The sequence below is a fragment of the Terrapene carolina genome, unplaced genomic scaffold (assembly GCF_002925995.2).
Source record: "Terrapene carolina triunguis isolate 2854851 unplaced genomic scaffold, T_m_triunguis-2.0 Scaffold131, whole genome shotgun sequence".
Classification (NCBI taxonomy): Eukaryota; Metazoa; Chordata; order Testudines; family Emydidae; genus Terrapene; species Terrapene triunguis.
The window spans coordinates 20,926,126-20,949,813 of record NW_020664482.1 but is presented as its reverse complement, the minus strand read 5'-3'; the positions used below and the strand labels follow the sequence as shown (position 1 = coordinate 20,949,813).

At 43.3% G+C, this 23,688-nt stretch overlaps 1 protein-coding gene across 1 annotated transcript in view; it reads left to right on the top strand.

The window, feature by feature from the left end:
- The window catches only part of LOC112119274 (vascular endothelial growth factor receptor kdr-like), a 179,295-nt gene that overhangs the window by 30,606 nt on the left and 125,001 nt on the right, over positions 1-23,688 (top strand). Inside the window, exon 2 of the mRNA XM_026652934.1 lies at positions 20,176-20,272. Coding sequence (XP_026508719.1) covers positions 20,176-20,272 — 97 coding nt within the window. The remainder of the gene's footprint in view (positions 1-20,175; positions 20,273-23,688) is intronic.

Below are 23,688 nucleotides of genomic sequence, written 5' to 3'. Positions count from 1 at the left end.
CTAGTTCTTCGGTCATACCTCAAAGCGTGGCTATAAACAGAAAAGGACTCTGAAAAGTAGAAGCTGCTTCCTCCTTAGTTGTTCTTAACGTTGAATTTGCTGACTCTATTGGCAAACCAAGGTGGGAATGAATCTGGCTTGTGGTGTGGGTCTTGAATCCACAGTGTGGCTGGCTGACCCCTACTGACACACAGGCTCTGTCTATTTATGGGAATTACAGTGAACTCCAGGGCTGAGGACAGGAAACTGTTGGGAAAGCAACATTGCAAAGGGCCTGTTTAATGATAAAAAGGACTCAGTGACATCCACAGGGGCAGTGGCGGGCTAACAGCACCTGGAAATATTTTCTGTTTCAAGAAAGTTATTACAATAAAACACATTTAAAAAGTATGATCCTACTGGGCCAATTCTCCCCACTCTTTAGGACTATGGAAGTCACTGACTATGGCAGAACTGGTGCAAATGAGATGTGGAGAGGCTAGATGGGGCCAGCATTCCTCCCCTGTCAATTGTGTATTTAAACTCCCTGGGAACTTCCTCCTCTCTGCCTGAGGTGTTTCGGAGGAGGAGATGGCCAACTGGATGGACTCCAAAGCCAGGCCATCCCTTACAGCCCAGCACAACCTCAGACCTGCTCTGGGAGCTAGAGCAGGTCTGAGGATGTATAGTGAGAACATTAATTTCTTCGCTGACTGGCCTCCCACAAACCCTTCAGGATAACACACATGGGTCAGGATTTAGCACTAAGGAAGTGGACTTGGATTTAGCCATCACACTCATCCTGTCATCCACCTGAAGCCCCTTTTCTAGGCTTTGTTTGGACACTAACCTGCCTCTCCTCTGAGTATTTCCCTGGTCTTTAGCCAGTTCGGAGAAGAGGGGGGAGTTTGTCAACAGGCAGGCATGTTGCATAAAGACTTGATAAATATGGGAGTGCTAATGCAAAGCAGATTTATGCCTTGCCACAAGCAGAATTCCTCCAGACCCTGCCATCAAAAACATTATGTCACAGCTGCCGCAAAGCCTAACCAACAGTGGGGTCACATAAGGGTAACGGCGTGGCTAAGGCAGCACAGAAATGGTTGAAGCATGACGGAGTGTGTCACTAAGGACATCAGAAATGATTTGCACCTATCTCCAGTATCTGATTGGTGTTTTCCAGTTTAATGTAAACCAGCAAAGAAACCACTTTCCAGATCTTTGAGCCCAATCTACAGAAGGAGGTTTCAAACAGTGGATAATACACCCAGCCTGCAGCAGCTCAGGAACTACAACTGAAACTGCTTCTGGTGTTGAAGAATATCGTTAGGTTCTTTCCCTCTCTCCTCATTTCAGACAAACAACTTATTTTGTCTTTCCGAAATAGCAAACCCCGAAAAAAACTTCCCTTGAAAGAATGACACAGACGAGACAAACACAAATGAAAGAGTTTTGATTGAAAACAGATTTGGGTGGCAGGTCAAAAGGGATATTTTAAAGCCTTTTCTTCTTAATGGGTGTATTTAAAAAAAGAAAGAAAAGAATTACCCACGAGGTCAAGTTTTACCCATCACTTAGCATTTTCTCATTCCCAGCAGAAATGAGCCAGGCATTTCGATGAAGTACATCAAAGTTTAGTATGGAGAATTAATAGTGCTGATGTCAGGAGGGCTTGGCTCATTTGCTTCTGGTTTTATAACTTGTGGAATGATAACAGCAACAGTGGCCGAAAGCTAATTGTGGGTGTATTTGCATTCTACTTCAGCAGTGCCTGCACGTCCCTCTTCAGAATTTCATTGCCACATCCGTTTAGTTCACTCCCCCTGTCTGCTGCTTTTCCGGGCCAATGAGTAAGATGAGGGAGCGGGGAGGTTCTTTTCAAGGAGAAGTTCTCTACTGAAGCCATATCAACTAATAACTTTGGTGGCTTCTCACCCCCAAGATATAGTGATAGTAAAAACAATCCTAAGTTAGTTATCAAAGATAAAGATTTAAGAGATACTGAGTAAGGATAATGGAAACAGAAATGGTTACATATAAAACAAAAAGTGTAACATGCTTCTAAGACTCTGCACTTAACTTTAACAGACTCAAATCCTAGTCTAGAGGCGTTTCGCACCTAAAACAATCAATCAACATGGCTGGGATCCACCTGTCATGAATGCAAAAAGTGCCGTCCTTTTGCTTCCTCCGTGTTGGATACCAAAATGTCCTTTTGCTTCGCTTTGCATTTCCCCAAACTCATTGTTTTGGCCCCAGAGTCAGGATGACCCCACCATGGTTCCTTCCCTGGGGTGCTGCCTCCAAGTTCTCTTCATGTTCCTATGTTAACTCCATATGCCAAACGAGTTTCCATTGTGTTGGCTTACAATATTTGATCTCCATCTGAACCTAGGCAGGCAGGTGAATATCCATCCCTTTGTCCAGCAAAACCTGTTTGTCAACCCTGCCGGGGACACAGACTCTAAAATACATTTTCAGTACATACACACAACTCCTTAAATATCATCCCTCACATACATCTTGCAACATGTATGCGGATCAGCATGACATAAGCTTTTTATAGACACCTCACACAACCCTTGTTGGATAAGTTCTGTGAAAGCAGTGTACTAGGTGCAGTGAGTTTGCCAGGCCTGGTAGGAGTTGCTCTTACAGAACTGAGAACACTTTGCCAATCGGCATTGAGGGGCTCCTAGGGTCACAATAACTTTCACTGCTGGGAAAATCAGAGGGTGAGGAAATCACCCCGTGTAGAGAGCGCAGCACAAGAACTATTTATTGCTTAAGTCCCACTTAAGCCTTCAGTATAGGGCTGAAATCTTTGTATTGGTCTTCTGCACAGGAGTCAATACATCCCATGTGATCTTTAAGAAGATTGCAGTAGTTAGAGGAAGGAAACACCATCTGCTGTCACTCTTTCAGTCTGATCCCCTGCATCCTTGCAGGGTTTCACCCTACATCATGCCAAACAAAATGTCTTATCTAATCTATTTTTGAATTTTGGTGATGATGATGCCTTAACCACCTAGCCTCAGAGAAGTCATCAATAGGTGACCCAATAGGGCAAGTCCAGCACTATGGTCCTGTTGGGCCATCAGAGCAGCACAAAAAGGCTATAAAGCTGCACTAAATGGGGCGTCTGGTGCACTTGAGGGTCTGGATCATTACCTATAGTTCATCTAGTTTCAGTGGAGGAATGTTCCTTACAGGATACCTTTTAGTGCTTTGGCCAGTCTTATTTTAAATATCCCAGATGAAAGGTCTGGCCCCACTTCATTTAGGAGACAAATTCCATGGTCTGCTATAGCTCAGCCTGAAGAAGATTTACTTTCAGCTCTGCAAAATCATACATCTTGCAACAGTGGAAGCAGATGGACGATCGCTTTCATGATCAGATCTCCAGAATTCTGATTCTGCTTTACAGGCATAAAGATGACAAAATCCACATTCAGAACATTATCATTGGTGTTATGGTAGCATGTAAGGACCCCATCATCCTAGGTGTTGTACAAACAAATAACTCAAAGACAGTCTGGAGTGCTCATGGTTTAAAATTTAGAGAAAATCGCAGCGACAGCGGAATAAACAGCAGAGCAGAAGAGGGGATGGGGGACAAAACAATTGTTAGATTTGCTTAACACTTGGGAAACTGACAGAACAATCATAATGGGCTGAATCAAAAACCTTACATGCAAACATCCCTGAAGCTTGAGGTGTTAGAAATGTGGTTTTAGATTTTGCATCCAGAGTCTATCTTTACTATCTATCCTAAAAGTTTTCCTTCCTTAGCTTCAGGCTCTCGATACTTGTCCGAAGATCCCAGAATACAGAGGAATAGAGATACTTTGAAATAATAGTTGGCAACACTCAAGGAAACTTGGAGTTTCCGTTTTGAAGAAAATGTAATAGCACTGGAAGCCTTTAATCCTTTGGCAGGTTTGAACCATAAATAGTGATGTGGGGCTGGTTGTCTTACTCCCTGGCTCGCAAATCACTTGAACTGAAACCTCCAGTCTCTGAAATCTGGTGCTATCAAGTTTAAGACCTTGGTGGCCTTGTCAAGATGCAGTTTTCAACAAATGCTTAAAAAAGGAAGGGCTGTGTAAGCCAGAGTCCTTCTTATTCCTCATCCGGCTCCCTGACGCATCTCTGCTGCAAACAAATCATTGCAGCGTATGAAGATTTCCAGGAAGGAAAGATATGACCTAGAAGGGATCCACGTTGCATGTTTTTGGTCAGTCCATTGTCCAAGGACCAGGCTGGTGATGTCTCTTTCAAGTCTTAAAATGGCCATTATAAGAAATTCCCACTGAGGGCTCAGTTCATGGGTGTTTGGGGGCTGAGTGTGAGCCAGGAGTCCCCCTCCCCTTTTGTGAACCCATACAGGAGTGAACACAATGGGAGTCCTTTCACTGCCATGAACACGTTGCACATTTGCCTGAGTAAAGACAGTAGGACTGGGCTCTTAATTTTCCCCCCATTCATTTTAAATTCACGCTAGGGTCTCAATCCTGGGTATTTCCAAACCCTTTCACCTCTAGAGAGTAGCGAATATTGTCGTATTTTATTGTGAAATGGGTACGTTAACATACAGTTCAGTATTTCAGTTTCTTCAGTATGCTGAAATACTGTGTTGTGTATGACTATTACTTGCAAAGTATCTGTGTGAATGCAGCATGATTGCTGAGAATTTAAACTCACAGTTATATGTCCCTCAACAGTGATAACCTTACCCCATTAAAACATACAGCTTTTGAATTCAATATTTACCAGCCCTTTAATCTATGCAATACGGCCAACGAAACTTACCTTAGGCTCCGTCTACACTTAGAACTGGGGGGCGTGATTCCCAGCTCATTGAGACATCCTGGTGCTAGCTCTCATCAAGCTGGCGCACTAAAAATAGTAGTGTAGCTGCAGCGAGGCGCAGCATGGGCCAGCCATCCTGCTTACATACTCACGGAGATCAGGCTGGTTGTACTCAGGGCAGCTAGCCCATGCCACTGCCCGTGCTACCATGGCTACACTACTACTTTCAGTGTGCTCGCTCAATGAGAACTAGTGCCAATATGTCCGTGTGAGCCGGGAATCACGCCCCTCGCTCCAAGGTAGACATACCCCACGTTTACCAACTGTCGGAGTTTTGTGCATTTATATTTTCAATCTTAACAATTTTTGCATGTGTAATTCCCTTGATTTTTTTCAGTCTGGACCAAATGAAATCCCAGCTCTCTTTAAAGACAAATAGATCATGTTTTTTTGTTATTGTATAATTGAAGATGGTTCCATAATTGTATTTATGGTTCAAAGATGTTAGTTAATAGATAGATTTACATATATAACATACTTCTCTCTCTCTCTCTCTCTCTTTTTTTTGTCTATGGTATTTGAAGATAGAAGGCCAGATTCTCACCTGGTGTAAATCAGCATCACTTTAATACAGTTGTATCAATTTACACCAGTTATCCTGGTAACATCCTTTCCGGTTAGCTAAGAGAAAACTTTCCCTAGTATTTATGTTGACAGTATAAAGTCTGACCTCTACTGACAGTAGACGTGAATTATTAAGGGCTAGTGTACCATCTCAAATTTTTAAAAGCTGATTCCCTGTTCAGAAAAATTAAATCAATCACATACCCATTTTCACCCTGCCTTGTTAGCAGGGCAGCCTGGAGATAACTTGTGCTGTACCCCCTTAGTGCCCACTATGGGTTTAGGATTAATGGAGATATCCTATCTCCTAGAACTGGAAGGGACCTTGAAAGGTCATTGAGTCCAGCCCCCCTGCCTTCACAAGCAGGACTAAGTACTGATTTTGCCCCAGATCCCTAAGTGGCCCCTTCAAGGATTGAACTCACAACCCTGAGTTTAGTAGGTCAATGCTCAAACCACTGAGCTATCCCTCCCCATCACCCTCTGGGAAACGATGGATTACTTGTATGTAATGGCAACCCGTTTGTATATTTCTAAGCCTGTTGACAAGTGTGTAATAGGTATTAAGATTGAAACATAAAAATTAACAATTATATAACTTTTTAAAAATGTCTGAAATAATAATGGTATCTACGCAGAGAAGGAAATGGTTGGTGTTTTCTGGAAAGTGGTGACTTTTGTTACTTTAGAGTTAGAAAGATGTAACCTCTCTGATGGGCAATTGGAGCAGAACACTGATATCAGAAAGCTCCTCTTTATAATAATGGCCATTCTCTTTGATGAACTAGTTCTGCAGCCCCTTCTGAATTTCAGGCTAAAAGTCAAACATCAATAGGTGTGGGAGGATTAGATTTTTATTGGTAAATGTTGATCTACATCGATTTCACCATACACATCCAAACTGACTAGAAAAATATTTCCATCAATAATAATTGAAATTTACAGATAGGCAAAATAAGAAAAATGCTGCTTGAGAACTTATTCGAGTTTATATATTTTGACATGTGACATTGACAAGTTGTGTTTTAATGGTCATAAAACATTAGTGTTTTTGAATCTCAGTGACTAACTAGTGTCAGTAAATAACTCTTTTCTGACACCCCACATAATCACCCACAACTGGGAAAATTTAAATCAATAAAAATAGAAAAAAATGCTTTAAAAACATATTTTTACGCAAGTGTGAAAACTTAAATAGAAAAAATTGCTGTAAAAACTCTTAAAAATAAACACTGATATTATCAACTGAAACTATAAAAAAAAAATTAAATTCTGCCAAGCCTAAATATAAATGTTAAAGCAAAGTAGGAACAGGAGAGAAATTATTGCTTGGGCAGATACAGATTTACTACTTGTTTTTTTTACCAGAGGTCCTGGCTCACATCAGAATATATTTCAATAAGGAGTGATTCTTTCTGTACGTACTCAGAGGTTGGGGAATAATTCTTGGAATGGAGTCAGCGCAACAATTGCCTTCATTATTTGCAGCTGTACAAAACAAATAAGTTTGAAAGAAATATAGAGAGGTGCCAAATGTAATCCCAGTGATGTGTGAGCGAACACACGGTTTAGTGCCGCAGTAATGACATACATGAAGTTCACGAATTACTGCTGTTGACTTTCCTGCCTCGCATGTCACCTTTGATAAATGAGCTAATCTGCTGATAAGTGCTCAAAATAATAAAGTAATTTAATTAAAGGGGTTTTAAAACATTCCTTCTTTAGCATCCAAAACTGTCTAAGTGACTATGCACAACATACAAATGTTCCCACATAGAGCAATCCTGATTAGATTAATGGGAAGTGAACAAAGCATTTTTGGAAAACTAGAAACCCTAACATGCAGCCCATGTTTAAGTATGTCTGCATCTATGAAGAGGTGTCAGGCTGACACACAATAGAAGTGATGATAAATCAGTGCACAAACCCGCACTCCAAAACTCATCCCTTATGAGAATTCTGAGCTAACACAGGGACATAGGATTGGCCACATGAGATCAGACTAGAGATGGAGCTATCCGGTCCTCTATCCTGCCTTTGTTAGTGGCTAATACTGGTGCTTCCAGGGAAGGAGGGAAAAAACCTGGCAGAGATCCACTCTTGTCTCTACACAAGACTCTAGAAGAGACTTCCAGTTGTAGCATTTCCAGTAGGGTGAGGCTGAGGTGGCAATAAAATCACTGAAGAGGTTTGTTAAATGCCTCCTGCTGTCCAAAGGGTAGCTGGAGAGAGGCTGTGGCTGAGCGGATGAGTCTGATCTGCTGTCTCACCCTTAGTGGTATTTCCTCCACACTATTAGTAAGACATATTAGGCTTGATCCCGTCCCCATTGAAATTAAGGGAAAGTTTCCCATTGATGTCAATGAGGATTAATTGGGTCAAGCCCATTGGTAGGGCAGTGAGATCGTTCATTGCTGCTGCCCATACTAAGCCCATTCTAGAGTTGAACAGTGGCCCTCATTCTCCGGGCCTGTCAATAAGTAACTTCACCAGCACTAAAGTCCTGTCCTGAGAAGAGACACTTCTTTTCCTTACAGTCAGTCCCGTGGGACGAAGAACTGAAGGGCCTGTCTGCAGTTCACATTTAGTAATAGTGTCTGGGAAACAAGATGTGAAACACTTGCATCTGTAACCCTAACAGCTTCTTTTGGGAGGACTAGGTTGGGGAAGGCTAATGCAGCCCCTTGCCTTTTTTGGTTTTTCTAAAGAGTCCCTAGTGCATCAAATCAGCATGGACTCCTCTCTCACTCCCACTGGCTCTGCATATTTCTAAATCCTGGAGCTGTGCCAGGTCTTCTCTTTCCCGAAGGAATTGCCATCATTTTGACCATGAAATAACATTCCCAGCCTTTTTTCCATAGCTACGAGATTACGGCATTTCCCAAATACTTCAAACCACGCTTGAGTGCATATCACTTTGCAGCTGATCGCAGATGCTGCTACCCCCTTTCCCAGCTCTCGTGTTTATCTTATGCCTGAAGTTCTAAATTCTGGATCTCTCAGAAGAAAGGACACGCCTATGGCCCCTCCATAACTCAAACTGGACACAGAGTAGCGATGTCTCTGTCTTTATCAAGCTCTCTGTGCACCATGGTGTCAAGAAGGAGACAATGGCTCTGATTAATGAGTTGATGCAGTTCAAGACCAAGTAGTCTTGACCTAACACCGCTTTCTGTGGCCCCTTTCCATAAATCTGTAATTGATACAGTGATCAGTAAGAGTCAGGAAAGCGTATGGCGTCGGCTGCTGGAGGAGTTTCCTCCAAGCAGGTGTGGTCAGAATGTGAGGGCTGCATTTCTAAAGCAGAAAAACAAAGGATGAAAGGCCCTGCTAATTAACACGGGGCTTCCAAACATCAACACACAAGGCAATTGAGTGACCCCTCCAAGGGGCTGCTGTTGATTAGAGGAGGAAACCAGCGTGAGTGACCCTGTGGCAGTTTGTCAGGAAATGCTCATGTGTCTCTGGGTAAGACAGTGTTGCAGGAACTCAGCAAAGCCCATGAGAACGTATCTTATCTTTAAACACTGGCTCTGCTAAGCAGTTGTTTTTACTGCGATACAGTAGATCTCCCATCCACTTGGGACGGATGATGTTATTTTTGTTGATGCTGGAAACATTCACACCCAAGCTACTGTCTTTAGCTGAGCCGTACCAGGCGTCTGTTTGTGCAGCACAGAAAACAAGAACAGGTGTGGACTACACTGCTCACGAATCAGCTAAACTAATACTAACTCCCCTGGCTGGGAAAGTCAGCAAAACTATTGCTTTGCCCATTGACACAGCTCTGGGATCAGAGTTTTTATTGACAGCTTTTTAATGGTCTGTAAAGCAGATCTATAGATTGTTTTCCTCTGCTTTGAATGAATTACACCTCTACCCTGATATAACGCTGTCCTCGGGAGCCAAAAAATCTTACCGCGTTATAGGTGAAACCGCATTATATCGAACTTGCTTTGATCCGCCGGAGTGCGCAGCCCCGCCCCCCCCGGAGCACTTCTTTACCGCATTATATCCAAATTCGTATTATATCGGGTTGCGTTATATCGGGGTAGAGGTGTAGTTAACCTTTTCTAGGAACTGGATCCATAACTTTGGGCCACATATTGCCAAGGCTCTACCCACACACACTCTTTTACACTCACAGAAGTATCCATGAATATGTGGCTCTCTGTGTTCTGTCTTATATATTTCCCCTAAAACCCTCCACAAAACCTAAAGGTTTTAAAATTGTACATGTTGACCAATTTTCCTGCCAAGTTGTTTTGCTTCAGTGCAGGGAAGAATGGTCTCATCGACAAGTAATTGGACTCAGGAAACCTGGGTTTGAGTCCTGGCTCTGCCAGAGACTCCCAGCTTGACCTTGAACAATTCAATCAAATAATCCCTCAATTGCTAATCTGCTGCATGTATGTTGTACCCATTTTTCCCACCTCTTGTCTATTTGAATTGTAAGCTGTCCAGAGCAAAGGGCTGTTTCTTTTGTGTACATACAGAATCTAGCTCAATGGGGCACAGATGTTGGCTGGGGTCTATGGGCATTCCTGTTATATAAATAATCATATCAACACGGCTTCCTAGGGCAAGGCACATTGCTTCTATTTGTACAATGCCTTTCAACTCAAAGAAGTTTCAAAGTGCTCTATAAACTGCGTAGCATTCAGTTGATTTCCCATTGAGCCCTGCCAGCTCCAATTGATTCCCATTGAGTTGTGGGTATTCAGCACCTGTGAAAATTCACCACATAGACCAAATGTGTCTTTAAAATCCACGATAGACCTGTGTTTGCAAAATCTTCTGTCTAGTGATTGTAGTGTGAACTCACTGGAAATGTGGCTTCATATTTTATGTGACAAACAGAAACTACCCACTGCTGGTGGTCTGCCTGCTTGTCACACCTTACACAATCCATCAGGTACTTTACCTCTTTGTAGCTAGTCTTCAGCTGAACTTGGTGAGCAGCCCTCATCCATGTAACATACCCCTGAAATCCACAGGATATTAGGTACCTGAAACATTAAATTCATCTGCCAGCCTGCTGTCTCTCTTCATACCTGAAACATTCAGCAGCAGCCTGTCATTTTGTCTATGGTGTGTAGAAAGCTTTAATCACGGGCCTTTTCCAATGTGGCCACAATGACATTCCCTTCTACTGTCAAACTGAGTTCAGAGGGAGGTTCTCCCAGAAAGAGGCACAGAAACTTACCTACTTGTCAGCACCCAGCTTCAGGATACTGCATCAGTCCTGATTTTCCCAGGGAGCAAGAAAGAGGGCAGGTGGATCAATGGGCAGATGATAATGAGAGCAGAGCTCTACCAACAGTGTCAGTGGTGCTGACGAGGCAGACGGCAGTGAGGGCATACAGGCTGACACGGGTGACATCCGTCTCTCTGGTTCAGAGGCCCATCTCCACGGCCTTTATGGCATTTACAGAGAAAGGCTTATCAGTGATCTTCCTTAGGAGTTTTCTTTTACGGTCAAGCCCTATTTCTGGAGGCTATTAAGTAGCTGCGTTGCCTCTGTATGCTTGGTACTGGGCTTCTGTTTAAAAATGTGACTGTTCCACGTGCCTGAGAAACACGTGCGTTTGAAACTTCTCGGGCCTGCTCTGATGGTTTGGCAGGTTGCTACTGACTGGCTCTCACTTCTTTAAGGAGTTTTGTTTTCCGGGCATGTATTTTATTTTCACATCACCTTTGAGTGTTTTCCCCTGTATTGAAGAATCAGGTGATTGATGATAAGCACGGTTTAGGCAGCATGCAGAAGGGTGTGGGTGCCAGCACCAGGCATGCAGGACATTTATTACACTGGTAAAGATCTGAGATAAGTCACCGTCTAAACCTACCTCCTCTAACTCCTATGACATTCCCACTATAATATTGTCTTTATCATAAGCTTTGAATGCTATGCTGCGAAATCTTTAAGAGACAGTGTTGTTCAGCAGGGCAATGTGCACACAAACTAATATTGCTTCTGTTATTTGTATTACAGCAGCACCTAAAGAGCCCCATTGCACTAAGCACTCTGCAAACACATAGAAAAAGACAGCTTAAAATCTAAATAGACCAGACAGACAAATTGAGTAAAATTGTCCCCAATATACAGATGCAGGATTGAAGCACAGAGAGATGAAGTGACTTGCCCAAGGTCAACAAGGAAGTCTATGCCAGAGTCAAGAATTAAACCCAAATCTCCAAAATTGCCCTGTTCAGTAAATCCCTGTGAAGCTCTGACACTGGCTACTGTCGGAGTCAGGATACTGGGCTAGGTGGACCATTGGTCTGACCCAGTAAGGCCGTTCTCATGTTCTCATCTTTTGACCACAACACCATCCCTCCTCTCTTGCAGATGAGGTCAAAGCCAGTAGTAATAGTACCATTTAGTTGTGGAAACTATGTGTTCTGACTGGAGAAGACGAGGCATCTCACCCTATTATCTGTTAGTATCTGACAGAGGCTAAGGACACCATCCTGCCCATCCTGGTTAATAGCCATTGATGGACCTATCCTCCATGAACTTATCTAGTTCTTTTTTTAATCCTGTTATAGTCTTCGCCTTCACAACATCCTCTGGCAAAGAGTTCTACTGGTTGACTGTGCGTTGTGTGAAAAAATACTTCCTTTTGTTTGTTTTAAACCTGCTGCCTATTAATTTCATTTGGTGACCCCTAGTTCTTGTGTTATGAAAAGGAGTAAATAACACTTCCTTATTTACTTTCTCCACACTAGTCATGATTTTATAAACCTCTATCATATCCCCCCTTAGTCATCTCTTTTCCAAGCTGAAAAGTCCCAGTCTTATTAATCTCTCCTCATATGGAAGTCGTTCCATACCCCTAATCATTTTTGTTGCTCTTTTCTGAACATTTTCCAATTCCAATATATTTTTTTTTGAGATGGGGCGACTACATCTGCATCCAGTATTCCAGATGTGGGCGTACCATGGATTTATATAGAGGCAATATGATATTTTCTGTCTTACTATTTATCCCTTTCTTTATGATTCCCAACATTCTGTTCGCTTTTTTAACTGCCGCTGCACATTGAGTGGATGTTTTCAGAGAACTACCCACAATGACTCCAAGATCTCTTTCTTGAGTGGTAACAGCTAATTTAGATCCATTTTATATGTATAGTTAGGATTATGTTTTTCAATGTGCATTACTTTGCATTTGTCAACCTGGAATCTCATCTGCCATTTTGTTGCCCAGTCACCCAGTTTTGAGAGATCCTTTCGTAGCTCTTCGCAGTCTGCCTAGGACTTAACTATCTTGAGTAGTTTTGTGTCATCTGCAAATTTTGCCACCTCACTGTTTATCCCCTTTTCCAGATCATTTATGAATATGTTGAATAGGACTGGTCCCAGTACAGACCCCTGGAGGACACCACTATTTACCTTTCTCCATTCTGAAAAACGACCATTTATTCCTACCCTTTGTTTCCTATCTTTTAACCAATTATCAATCCATAAGAGGATCTTCCCTCTTATCCCATGACAGCTTACTTTACTTACAAGCCTTTGGTGAGGGACCTTATCAAAGGCTTTCTGAAAAATCTAAGTACACTATATCCATTGGATCCCCCTTGTCCACATGCTTGTTGATCCCCTCAAAAAATTCTAGTATATTGGTGAGGCATGATTTCCCTTTACAAAAAATATGTTGACTTTTCCCCAACAAATTATGTTCATCTATGTGTCTGACAATTTTGTTCTTTACTATAGTTTCAACCAATAGTACAACCGCTTGGTCTGGAAATTGAATGGCAGCCTACAAACCTATTCTACCTCACCACCAGAATGGATATATGGCTCCTTTAATCAGATTTCATATTGACATTATCTGTCACTATAGATGCACATATTCAATCTCTCCAATCTCATCTGCACAGATGATGCTTAAAATCCTAAATTAAAAATTGACTTGACCTGTACAACAAATGATACCTTTGTTTACAAGTGAAAGATTATTACAAGTGAAAGAATTTTGGACATAATTTTCTTCCCTTTGCAGTTACTGGATTACCTTTTGCATTTGACTCAGCTTGGTTTCCAGGCCCTTGCATAATGTGGTTGTGGTTGTGTTTTCAACATCATAGAGACATGTTTTAAAAAACTCCCTGGAAACAGCATGATGCAGTGGCGAGGATACTGGCTGGGAGCCAGAAGAAAGCTGGGTTCTGTTCCTGGCTCTACCATTGACTTTAGGCACAGTCACATCCCCTATTTGTGCCTGTGTCCCCTCCCCACCATGTGTCTGTTTTGCCAATCCCAAGTGATCAAAAACCATTCGATTTAAAAAATAATTATAAATGTGGAGTTCTTTTTATTTATCTTCCAGTGCTGGAGCCCTTAAAGTTCACATTTTCAAGCTCTTTTCAACCATGAGATCAAGAAGCTCGCTTTTTTAATGAGATGTTTACTGAATCACCTGACTCCTGGGAGTGGGGCTTTAGGAAAAACTACCAAATATCCTGAGACTTGTGATAAAGCATGAGAGTTGATGGCAATGCCTTGGACTGTAAGCTGTTCGGGGCTGGGGCTGTCTCTTACTCTACGCCTGTACAACACCTAACATAATGGGACCTGACCACACCCACGTGCTACTTGTAATACAAATAAATCATCATCATGCTAAGATGGTAAAACCCTTTTCTTTTTTTCTTTTAAATGCTGAGCCTGGACTAAATTACCCAGGACCCCAATCACCTCTCTTCACATCTGCATGCAGAGGGAATGCTGTACAGAGATGTGGCCCTCGCTGTGCAAAAGGGATGGGGGCCAGCCAATTTGGCAGTGTTGGCTCCTCCCTCCCATCCCAGACCCCAGGAATCTGTGCAAGGGGGGTAAGTAAGAGGGGACCAGGCCAGCCACCCAGTTCCTCACCCAAACCCTGCAGAGCAATGAATACAGGCTGTATTAACTTCACTGCAGTTCCCCTCCGCACTGTGTACCCACCATTAACTCAAGGAGGAGAAGATGGCAGGAGCAGTCACCGGTGCTGATATGAGTTTCCTGTTGCCTTTATGTTTGTATTGCAAAGTGGAGACAGGTTTCCTGCCTCCTCTTCATTGTAGGTTTGCTCTGGTAATGAGGTGGTTGGCATGAACACTTGTTATTAATGTCATGACCCTTGTACTCCTAGGAGAAGGACAAGAATTATTTACTGGGGGAAAGGAGAATGTTATTCTAGGCCCAGATTCTGCAATCTAAGCTGGGCGGGCAGAGCCCGTTGACTTCAGCAGGACTCTGTCCAGGTCCAGGGACAATCTGCCCAATCAGATTGGGTTGTAGAATTGAGGCCTGTGGGAGTCACAATGGAGCCTTTTAAAGGAGATTCTGAGAGTGTCTGGTTGACATTTTTGATTGAATGTGCGTGGGATTAAAAAAATCTTTTGGGTAAATGCTGAGAGATTTATTGATAAAGCCATAAAATCTAAATAGCTCACCTGAATACACTGAGCAGCGCAACAATAGAAGTCACCATGTTTCAATAAATAAATATGCAGTGCGCTGGACAAGCTTCCTAGGACTTTTAAAAGCTTCTTCATATGAAAGCGAACATTGAATTAACTTTGACCTGACAGGACTTTCAGGGCTAGATTGCTCAACCCTGACATCAGTGGCCCTGCTCCTGTGAGTAAGTGCTCACCAGGGACAGTAAGAGCTGCATATCTCACCCCTAAATTCTGCCACCCGTCCTCGAGCTGAGCAGTACCTTATTGCCACAAGCTACCTCATTGTTGGTATTGTTCAGTGTGAATACGGGTGCCAGAATCCAGCCCTAACTAAATAAATATTAGGATGCAGTATTTGGGGAGCGGGGGTTCAGGTATGTTTTGTTAAGTATGACTTAGCTTATTTGCCCTGCCACTCTCTGCTGGAAGTTGCTTTCATAATTCCACTGGCTTCTCAGCCCCCTGAGCCTCTCCAAATAAATAAATCAAATATTAAAATAGGGCGACTCCCATTCTTGTTTCCCACCATGTCCTGTGGCAGCCCCCGGCCTTGCCTCTAAGAAAAACGATCTCTTGGCCAACAGGGCAATGATCTGGAAAGTGGAAGCAAAGTCAGGCCCTAATGGGACTGCAGGAGGGATGTAAATTTCATGAGGGGGTCACCTTGCCAGTTTCAGCATCTGGTGATTCTAATTCAATGCGGCTTCAGTTTTCCCACTGGTCCACCCTCTTCAGTTCACCTTTGATTTTTTTTCTGTCCACTCTCTAATATGGCTTTGGCAAGTAGGAGAGGGCACACACTGTGTTTATAATACCCCTCCTGTTCCCTGGCTGCAGTCATGAAGTGTGTGTGTGGTAAGGATTTTCCCCCTCTGCGTGGGGGAGAAAAGCATTGAAATTACATTTTGTTTATTCTGTTCTTCAGCTTCCTGAAGCCAAAACAAACTCTGTGAAAGAGGTAGCTCAGCCACATAAACACTGTAATTGAAAAACACTTTTGTCTTTTGCAAAAACATTTTCAAGTATTATGAAAACCTCACAACTGCCTTGCTCACCAGTAACAACAGCAGCTCGGATCTAATCAGCAAGTGCCAGCCAAGAACGTGCTGATGGTATTGCACTACAGAGCCAGTGCAACAATGCTGGATTCACTCATTAAAGGTGAAATTCAGTCCTGTGCACAAAGCCAGCATAATGCACCACTGAAGCCCCATGTTAGGCCTCAGAATCACTGCAGGAACCAGAGGGACCAGGTGAAGAATTAAAATTTGTATTAAAGTTAATGTTTAAAGTCAAATTTACACAAGTTAAGAGGGAAGGTACTGTACATCTGGGGTCAGGCTTGGGTTATGAGGGATTACAAGTATTGGTTACAAGGTTCACAAGATACATAAATAGCACATAACCAGCATAGACCCAGATTGGGGTGCAGGAGTTTTTAAAACGTCAGTGGATATGTGATTTCAGGTACGCCACCCATAGAATGTATTAGAGTCCAAGTCAGTATTGGTGTAGTGAATAAGGAGATAGGTGGGGTGCATCCCTTGGTTCATCAGGGAAGGAAGGAAGTGGTTATTTCCCTGACCGGCGGTCTCGATTACTCGACCTGGTATTGACGGTGTCCCGTGATGTGTTCCATGTATACGTCTCTTGACCTGATGGTGTCAGACACCATGAGCTGTCTCATGAGCTGGGCGTAGCGTCAACACTCCGCGCGCGCTCAGCACCGGCTCGTTGTGAGGGTCCCACGCGCCCAGGGCTCCCACGATCAGGGTGTGGATCTGGACCTCATAGCCCTGGGCTCTCAGGGTGTCGACCAGCGGGGTGTATTTCAACACCTTACGAGCTCGGGTCTCGTGGAAGGCCGGTGACCTGTTTTCGAATGGCACCCTGACGTCCACCATGAGGATCGTCTTCTTTTCCGCGTCGGTCATGACGATGTCGGGTCGCAGTCGGCTGGTTACAGACCCAGTATTGCCAACTTGCCAATGCCAAGTAGCAACTGGCTGAAGCCCCCATGTAACTAGCCCGAGTCACGTTAGCGGCTATATCCTGAGAAAACCAGCTAGATACACACAGGACTCAAATAAAGCTCAGTTGGATAATTAAATGACAAACTGAAAAATATTTCCAAACCTACTGGCCACTGACAGGTTGTTACTGGACCGGCTGTTATTGAACAGATAAATGTGTTGTCTTAGAGCAGTGGTTCCCAAACTGGGGTTCGTGAACCCCTGGGGGTTCGCGAAATGTTACAGGGGGTTCTCGGGGAAAAATTCCCTAATGGCGGACAGAGCTATCCTTAGGGAGCACGGGACCAGCAGCCCGGAGCCCCAGGACTTCCAAGAGCTAAGCAGATCAAAGTAAGCACATCTATCACACTGAGGAGATTTAAACTTCAAGACTCCTTATAAGAAATAGAAAGGCAGGTGGATATTTTTTGCTGTTTTTAAAATTAAATAGGCAGCTAGTATTGTTTTTAAAAGTATTATGAAGAACAAGTTTAAGCTTTGTTGTAATGTGTGTTGTTTGCTTGAACTGCTCAAGACCTGAATGCTTGTATAAGAGGAACTCTTTCTATTGGCTTCTTACATACCTTCATGCTGTTTCACATCTGATACTTCTTGATGAAACATAGGAGCCTTGTCTTATAACAGGCTTATTCAAAGTGATACAAGCTACGAAAGTGAGATCTTGGAACAGTGTTGCCGTTTTCATAATGTAATAAAAATACTGTAATGATAAATAATAATTAATAGTGTGTACTAAGCATGTCATAAAAACAAATTTTATATTTCCAAGATCACTGCTTTTATAATTCATACTCAGGTAAAGGAGAAAATCCCTGGAAATATTCATTTTTAGGAGGGGGTTCGTGAGACTTGACATTTTGGTGAAAGGGGTTCACAGGTTGTTAAAGTTTGGGAACCACTGTCTTAGAGGAACTGAAGTAGCTGAAAAATGGAGCTGTAACAACAGGTGTCAAGTTACATAGGTGGGTGTGGTTATGCAAAGGACAAGTTAGAAAGGGGGTGGCTATGCTAATAACTGGGTTAATACTCAGAGCATGCTGAGTTTGAATGAGATATTTCCAGAATACGGCGCAAACTCCAAACCGAGTGCGGGGGCAGTTAGTAAAAAGTGCTGGGACACGTTGCCTCACAAACTTTTTCTCCTGAGCCCCTACTGAACATGACACTGCACAGCCTGTTATTGTTTAGGAATAACTTTAGCCATTACTGCAATTCAGCCCCCTCTGGAGTGGCACACAGCAGTTATTGTGCACCCATGACATTACCTGCTGTAACAATTTGCAGACAAAGAAGTGAGCTATAAGTGAAATTGAAGCTGCAGGGTAGAATGCAAAATTTGGAATTTGGCCAGGACACTGGAGCTTATATAATATCTGTAGTCATACAAAAAGTGCCATGGGATCTCTAATGACGACAAGTGGTCAAGACCTTGGTTTAATGTCTCATCTGAGAGGGAGCTTGCAGTTCAGGAAGACAGTTGGTATCACCTGCTGAGGGTTTCTAGCAAAATGTTTTTGAGTGGAGCCATCTTTAGAAAGCAACATTTTTAGAAGGCTGGAGGTCTGGGGTATTAGCTAGCCTCTGCTGAGTTTCTGATGGGAATTTGAATAGCTCATGAAGGAAGCCAGATTGCTGTAAGTGAGAGTGAGTCACTCTTCACGAAAGGAACATGCAGTGCTGAGACCATTTCACATGAATTTTTTAAAAGAGAAATTTGGGAGTGGCAGGAGGAAAATCACTTTTTCATTAGCCGAAAGTTCTGTTTCTCCTTGTTCAATACGTTAACATCACTACACTGCTGAGTAAAATGCCTTTGTTATAAGCCAAGCTAAGGATTTCTGGCTTAACAAGTTCAACGTGAGGGAGAAGATGAAGAATTGAAGTGCATACAGGGAAAGAAAACATAAGACTTTAATGTCATAGCTCTGGAAAATGAGAAACAAATCTAAGCATAGTTGTGGTTGTGCTGATTACTCTTCCCTCAGTGTGGGCAAGGCAACTGATCTGGCCAGTTTCACTTTTGTTTCTTGTCAGTTTCACTTTCTGCAGCTGTGTTTGGCTTCATAGCATAGGAGGGTGATGTTTACATTTATTGAAATCTACCATGAAAACAAACATTTCAGTCTAGGCTAGGTCTCATAAAAAACCTTTTAAAACAAAATCTAACCTTTGGACCTTGAAATCAGTTGGCAGGATCACTTTAAGAGTTCAATCGAATGGCAAATTCTGCCAAAGAGAGGAGCAGCAGTGCACAATGAACAGAAGGTGCCATAGTAGGCATCAGCAAACATGGGGTCTTCTCTGTGCTCTGCCAGTGACTCACTATGTGACCATGGCAAAGTCACTTCACCTTTCTGTGCCTCCATTTCCCCATCTGTAAAACCGGGATAATAATGTTAACCAATCTGTGTAAACCGCTTTTAGAGGTAGCATTTTCTACCTTTGAAAAATGTCAAGTATGATTTACTAATACTGAGGGGGCAAAATAAAACATACTCTTAGCGTCCTCACTGCCAGTTATTAGAGAGCCCTAGGGAATTTGATGGTCAGGATAGCATCCAGTAAAAGCTGATGACTGCCCTATGGAGAGAGCTTTGCACACTACCCATGTGACAGATTGATATTGGTGACAGGACCACAAACACAGCTGCAAATTTGCCTTATGAAACAGTGCTATACTCTGCAACAATAGTGCCCCCAAACAAAGCAAGTGTCACTGCCGTATTTGTGCCTATTACTCAGGAATACTGCAGGTTTTGTCGTTGTTGTGTTGTTGCTGTTGTTTTTTTAATATACTGGATATTGCAGACTTATAAAGGGAAGGCAGTTGCTCCCCAGAAATTTTCCCCATGTATGTAATTCATTAAAGGAAAACATACACTTAAAATGTACTGTCTTGTGTGACAACTTGAATTATTCACTGAGGGCCTCATGCACTCCACTTTTATGTCAATGTAATGGAAATGAATAGACTTAGTCTAGCCTAAAACGGGAGTAACATGGGGTGAAACAGGAATGGGGAAACAAATGTTATTTTCGACATTAGAAAAGACATTGTAAACACTGGAAAGTAAAAGGGCTAAATTCCATTCTCACTTAACCTCATGTAGCCCCTGGCTACAGTGGAGTAACATGAGTTTAGTGAAAGAAGAATTTGGCCCCAAAGATATGAACTACAGAAAGCCTCCCTCATATTCGATTGTGTCTGTTCTAATAAATGTATCCCCTGGAAAACATTCCTAACTGTATTTTCTCCTTTATTTTGGCTCAGGTCTTGCTCTGGAAGAAGTGCTACTGAAACCAAAGTTGAACATTACAGAAGATCAAATTGTAATCAATGCAGGAGATTTCTTTGCCATAACATGCAGGTGAGGTTTGCTCCAGCACTGTCAGATTTCCCTGGTATTTATTGGCTGCCCTGGCACAAAATAACCCCAGGATCAAAAGGGTACTCCTCAGCCACAGCTGGGGAGCTTTTGCTATATCTTTCCCTGACATGCATTTTCATGTGGAGTAGGATCTTATTTAGTCTAATAGAATGGAGGGGAGAGAACTTCTTCAGATCAATAGGACCCTCTACGTTGCAAATGGGCGCAGTCCAACTCCCACTGAAGTCCATGGTAAGACTTCCCTGGTCTCAGTGAGTGATGGATCATATCAGGAGACAAAGCTCATTTTCGGATACTGAGGATTTTCGGATAAGGATTTGCCTAGCTAAGGTTCAGTTCTGCTGTGTACGAATTCTCTCTTTCACGCCATGTGTGTAAATAAGCGACAGACTTGTTGACCACAGTCGGTAATCAGCCCTCTCTGTGTATACAGGCTGACCCCAAATGCTATCTAGCCTATAAGATGACCATTAAATAAACAGCAGCCAGCATATGTACATTTAAAGACCCATCCTGTCTGAATATATCATATCCTTTAAATGAAAGATAGCCAGGCCTCATAAAACGCAGACTGTCGGTTATAAATTATGGAGACTTTTCACCCATTGACACAGTGTGCAAAACGTGCAGAAAAAGTGCCAAATTTGGGCTCAAGTCTTGCATTCATGGGAAGATAAGCCTTGACAAATCTGGGTTGTAAAGTGTTCACTTGCAGTCGATTGGCAGATGATGGGAGTAGTAAATGCACAGGGAGTTGGGGAATTTTCAGCTTTGGGAAAATATAAGGTTAGCCCCGCTGGATCAGACGAGAGGCCCCGGAGAGGGTGGTATAAATCAGGGTAAGTAATTGTGAATGTGATTTACACAACAAGAGGACAGGCTTGTAGCAAAAATGAATAACCACCAGAAGGGTGTGAGAAGATTTAAAAGCCTTGCACAAGCATGTGAGAAGGTTGCCGTTAAAGCAAGTCATGCACAAGTATTTAGTATTTGTATTGTTGTAGCACCTAGGAGCCCAATCACAGACCAGGACCCCATTGTGCTAAGTGCTGTACAAACACACAACAAAAAGACAACCCTGCTTCCAAACAGTCATTCACAGTCACACACACACACGTTATTTTACACCTTACACATCCTGTTGGTTGTTTTGCCAGCCACACTCACTCCTTCAGCATGTAAATGACACCAGCTTAGATTCATTCTACCACTTCATTGATTTACTAACTTGTAGTTTACACTGATATTTATGTCACCTCTGATTTTGTCCCAATCAGTCCATTTAAATCAGTATTGCCCTTTCTGCCGGCAAATCTACTTGTCCCCATCAAACTCACTAATTTGTGCAATTGTTACACAGCTCAAGGAGATTCTTTCCTGATACCTGCAGCTGGCACTGGCTCATGAGGTCAAAACAACCTTATGATAATATTTATAGCTTGGCAAGCTGCAGACACTGGTGATGACTGCAAAGTTTAAACTGTCCTTTAATATACAGCTGCATTATTTCTTTTCACGATGTTAGGGGTGTGTGAATTTCTACAAGGTGCCCGCGTGCTAATTAAAGAGGTTGGTTCTTGGTTTTGTTTTTTAAATTGGTTGCTCTTCAGTTTATTTGAGTATCACCTCATCCATGTATTGTCAGATGAAAGAATGAATAAATAAATAATGTGCTTTGCAATTCTGCAGTACCTCCACAAGCTCAAACTGCCTTAGCGACATTAAGCCATAAGTCCTCATGGCACCCCCGTGTGTAGAAAAGTGTAATTCTCCATATCCACATGGGGAAAACCAAGGCACAGAGAAGTTGTTACTTGTCTAAGGTAAAGCAACCAGTCTCTGCCACAGCTAGGTACAAAAGCTGGAACTTCTGCCCATGATTCATTTGCCTTAAACATTGAACACTTTCACCAGGTCCTCAGCAGGTGTAAATTAGCCTAGTGCCATGTCTTGCACACACACACACACACACAAAAACCTGTTTAAAGAACTGGCCTAAAACACGTCATCTGAACTCTTTAAAGGGAGCTGGGACGGTTTGGATTGCGGCAAAATAGAGAAGCATGGTTTGCACAATAGCTGTCAGAACTGAGAGTACAATGAAATTCCCTCTGTTCTATGTGGGTCCATCAGCAGCACTAAACCAAGACCAGAACACAAGTCTCCTGACTCCTAGACCCATGCTCTGACCATTAAACCAGGCTGCCTCTAAACCTTGGAGTCACTACTCCACTCTTCCGACATTGGGCTGAAAACCAGGGGCGGCTTTTTTGCCCCCCCCAAGCACAGCAGTCAGGCTGCCTTCGGCGGCATGCCTACGGGAGGTCGGCCAGTCCCGCGGCTTCGGCGTACCCGCCGCTGAATTGCCGCCGAATCCGCGGGACCGGCGGACCTCCTTCAGGCAAGCCGCCAAAGGCTGCCTGACTGCTGCCCTCACAGGGACCGGCAGGGCGCCCCCCGCGGCTTGCCGCCCCAGGCACACGCTTGGAGCGCTGGTGCCTGGAGCCGCCGCTGCTGAAAATGTGCCCCAGTGACAGTGTAATGTAGTGAGTGCAGATGATGAGGGGACAGAGCACAACATGTTGCTCTGCTGTTCCCCTTGAGGCAGAGCATGACAGGCATTGCTGGGAGGCCCTCCTTTGCTAAGGGTGGTCGTTCTGACATGAGCCTGGGAAGAAGGAGTGGGGATGGAGAATTCCTCCGCAGAAAAAGAGTCCTTGGTTTGAACCTCCCCCTAAAAGGCTGGACAATAAGTCTGCCTCTGTCTTGCCTCTGTCCTCTGTGCATTTAAATACAGAAAGCTGGTGTGATGGATGAGGCTGAGGTTTCAGAGTCTCTGTGGTGCAGTGCAGCACATCCAGTGATGGGGGTGAGGCTGCCCCTCAGAGAGGATAGCTACGTGTTTACCCAGCACTCTCATTTACCCACATGCTGGGAAGAGCCTCCAGATTTCAGCCGAGCTCCATCAGCATCTTCAAGAAATCTCCTTCCTTAGAGGTTTTTAAGGTCAGGCTTGACAAAGCCCTGGCTGGGATGATTTAGTTGGGGATTGGTCCTGCTTTGAGCAGGGGGTTGGACTAGATGACCTCCTGAGAATATCCAACCCTGATATCCTATGATTCTATGAAAGTAACAAAGGACAGACAGAGTTGAGAGCCAAGAGGATGTTTGTATTAAGGAGCAGCAGGACCTTGCTGGCAGACACACACTCACTTGTGGCACCCACTACACATGTACGAGGCAACTGACCCAGACCCGCAGAGGAAGATTGTAGAGCAACTCACTAACACCAACTCACAGCAGGATGTAGTAACAATACCTCTGGAGCACGTCTGCCTTTGCATTGAACGGATATGCCCTGACTGGAGTTTTCCCTCTATTGCTACTCACAGTAA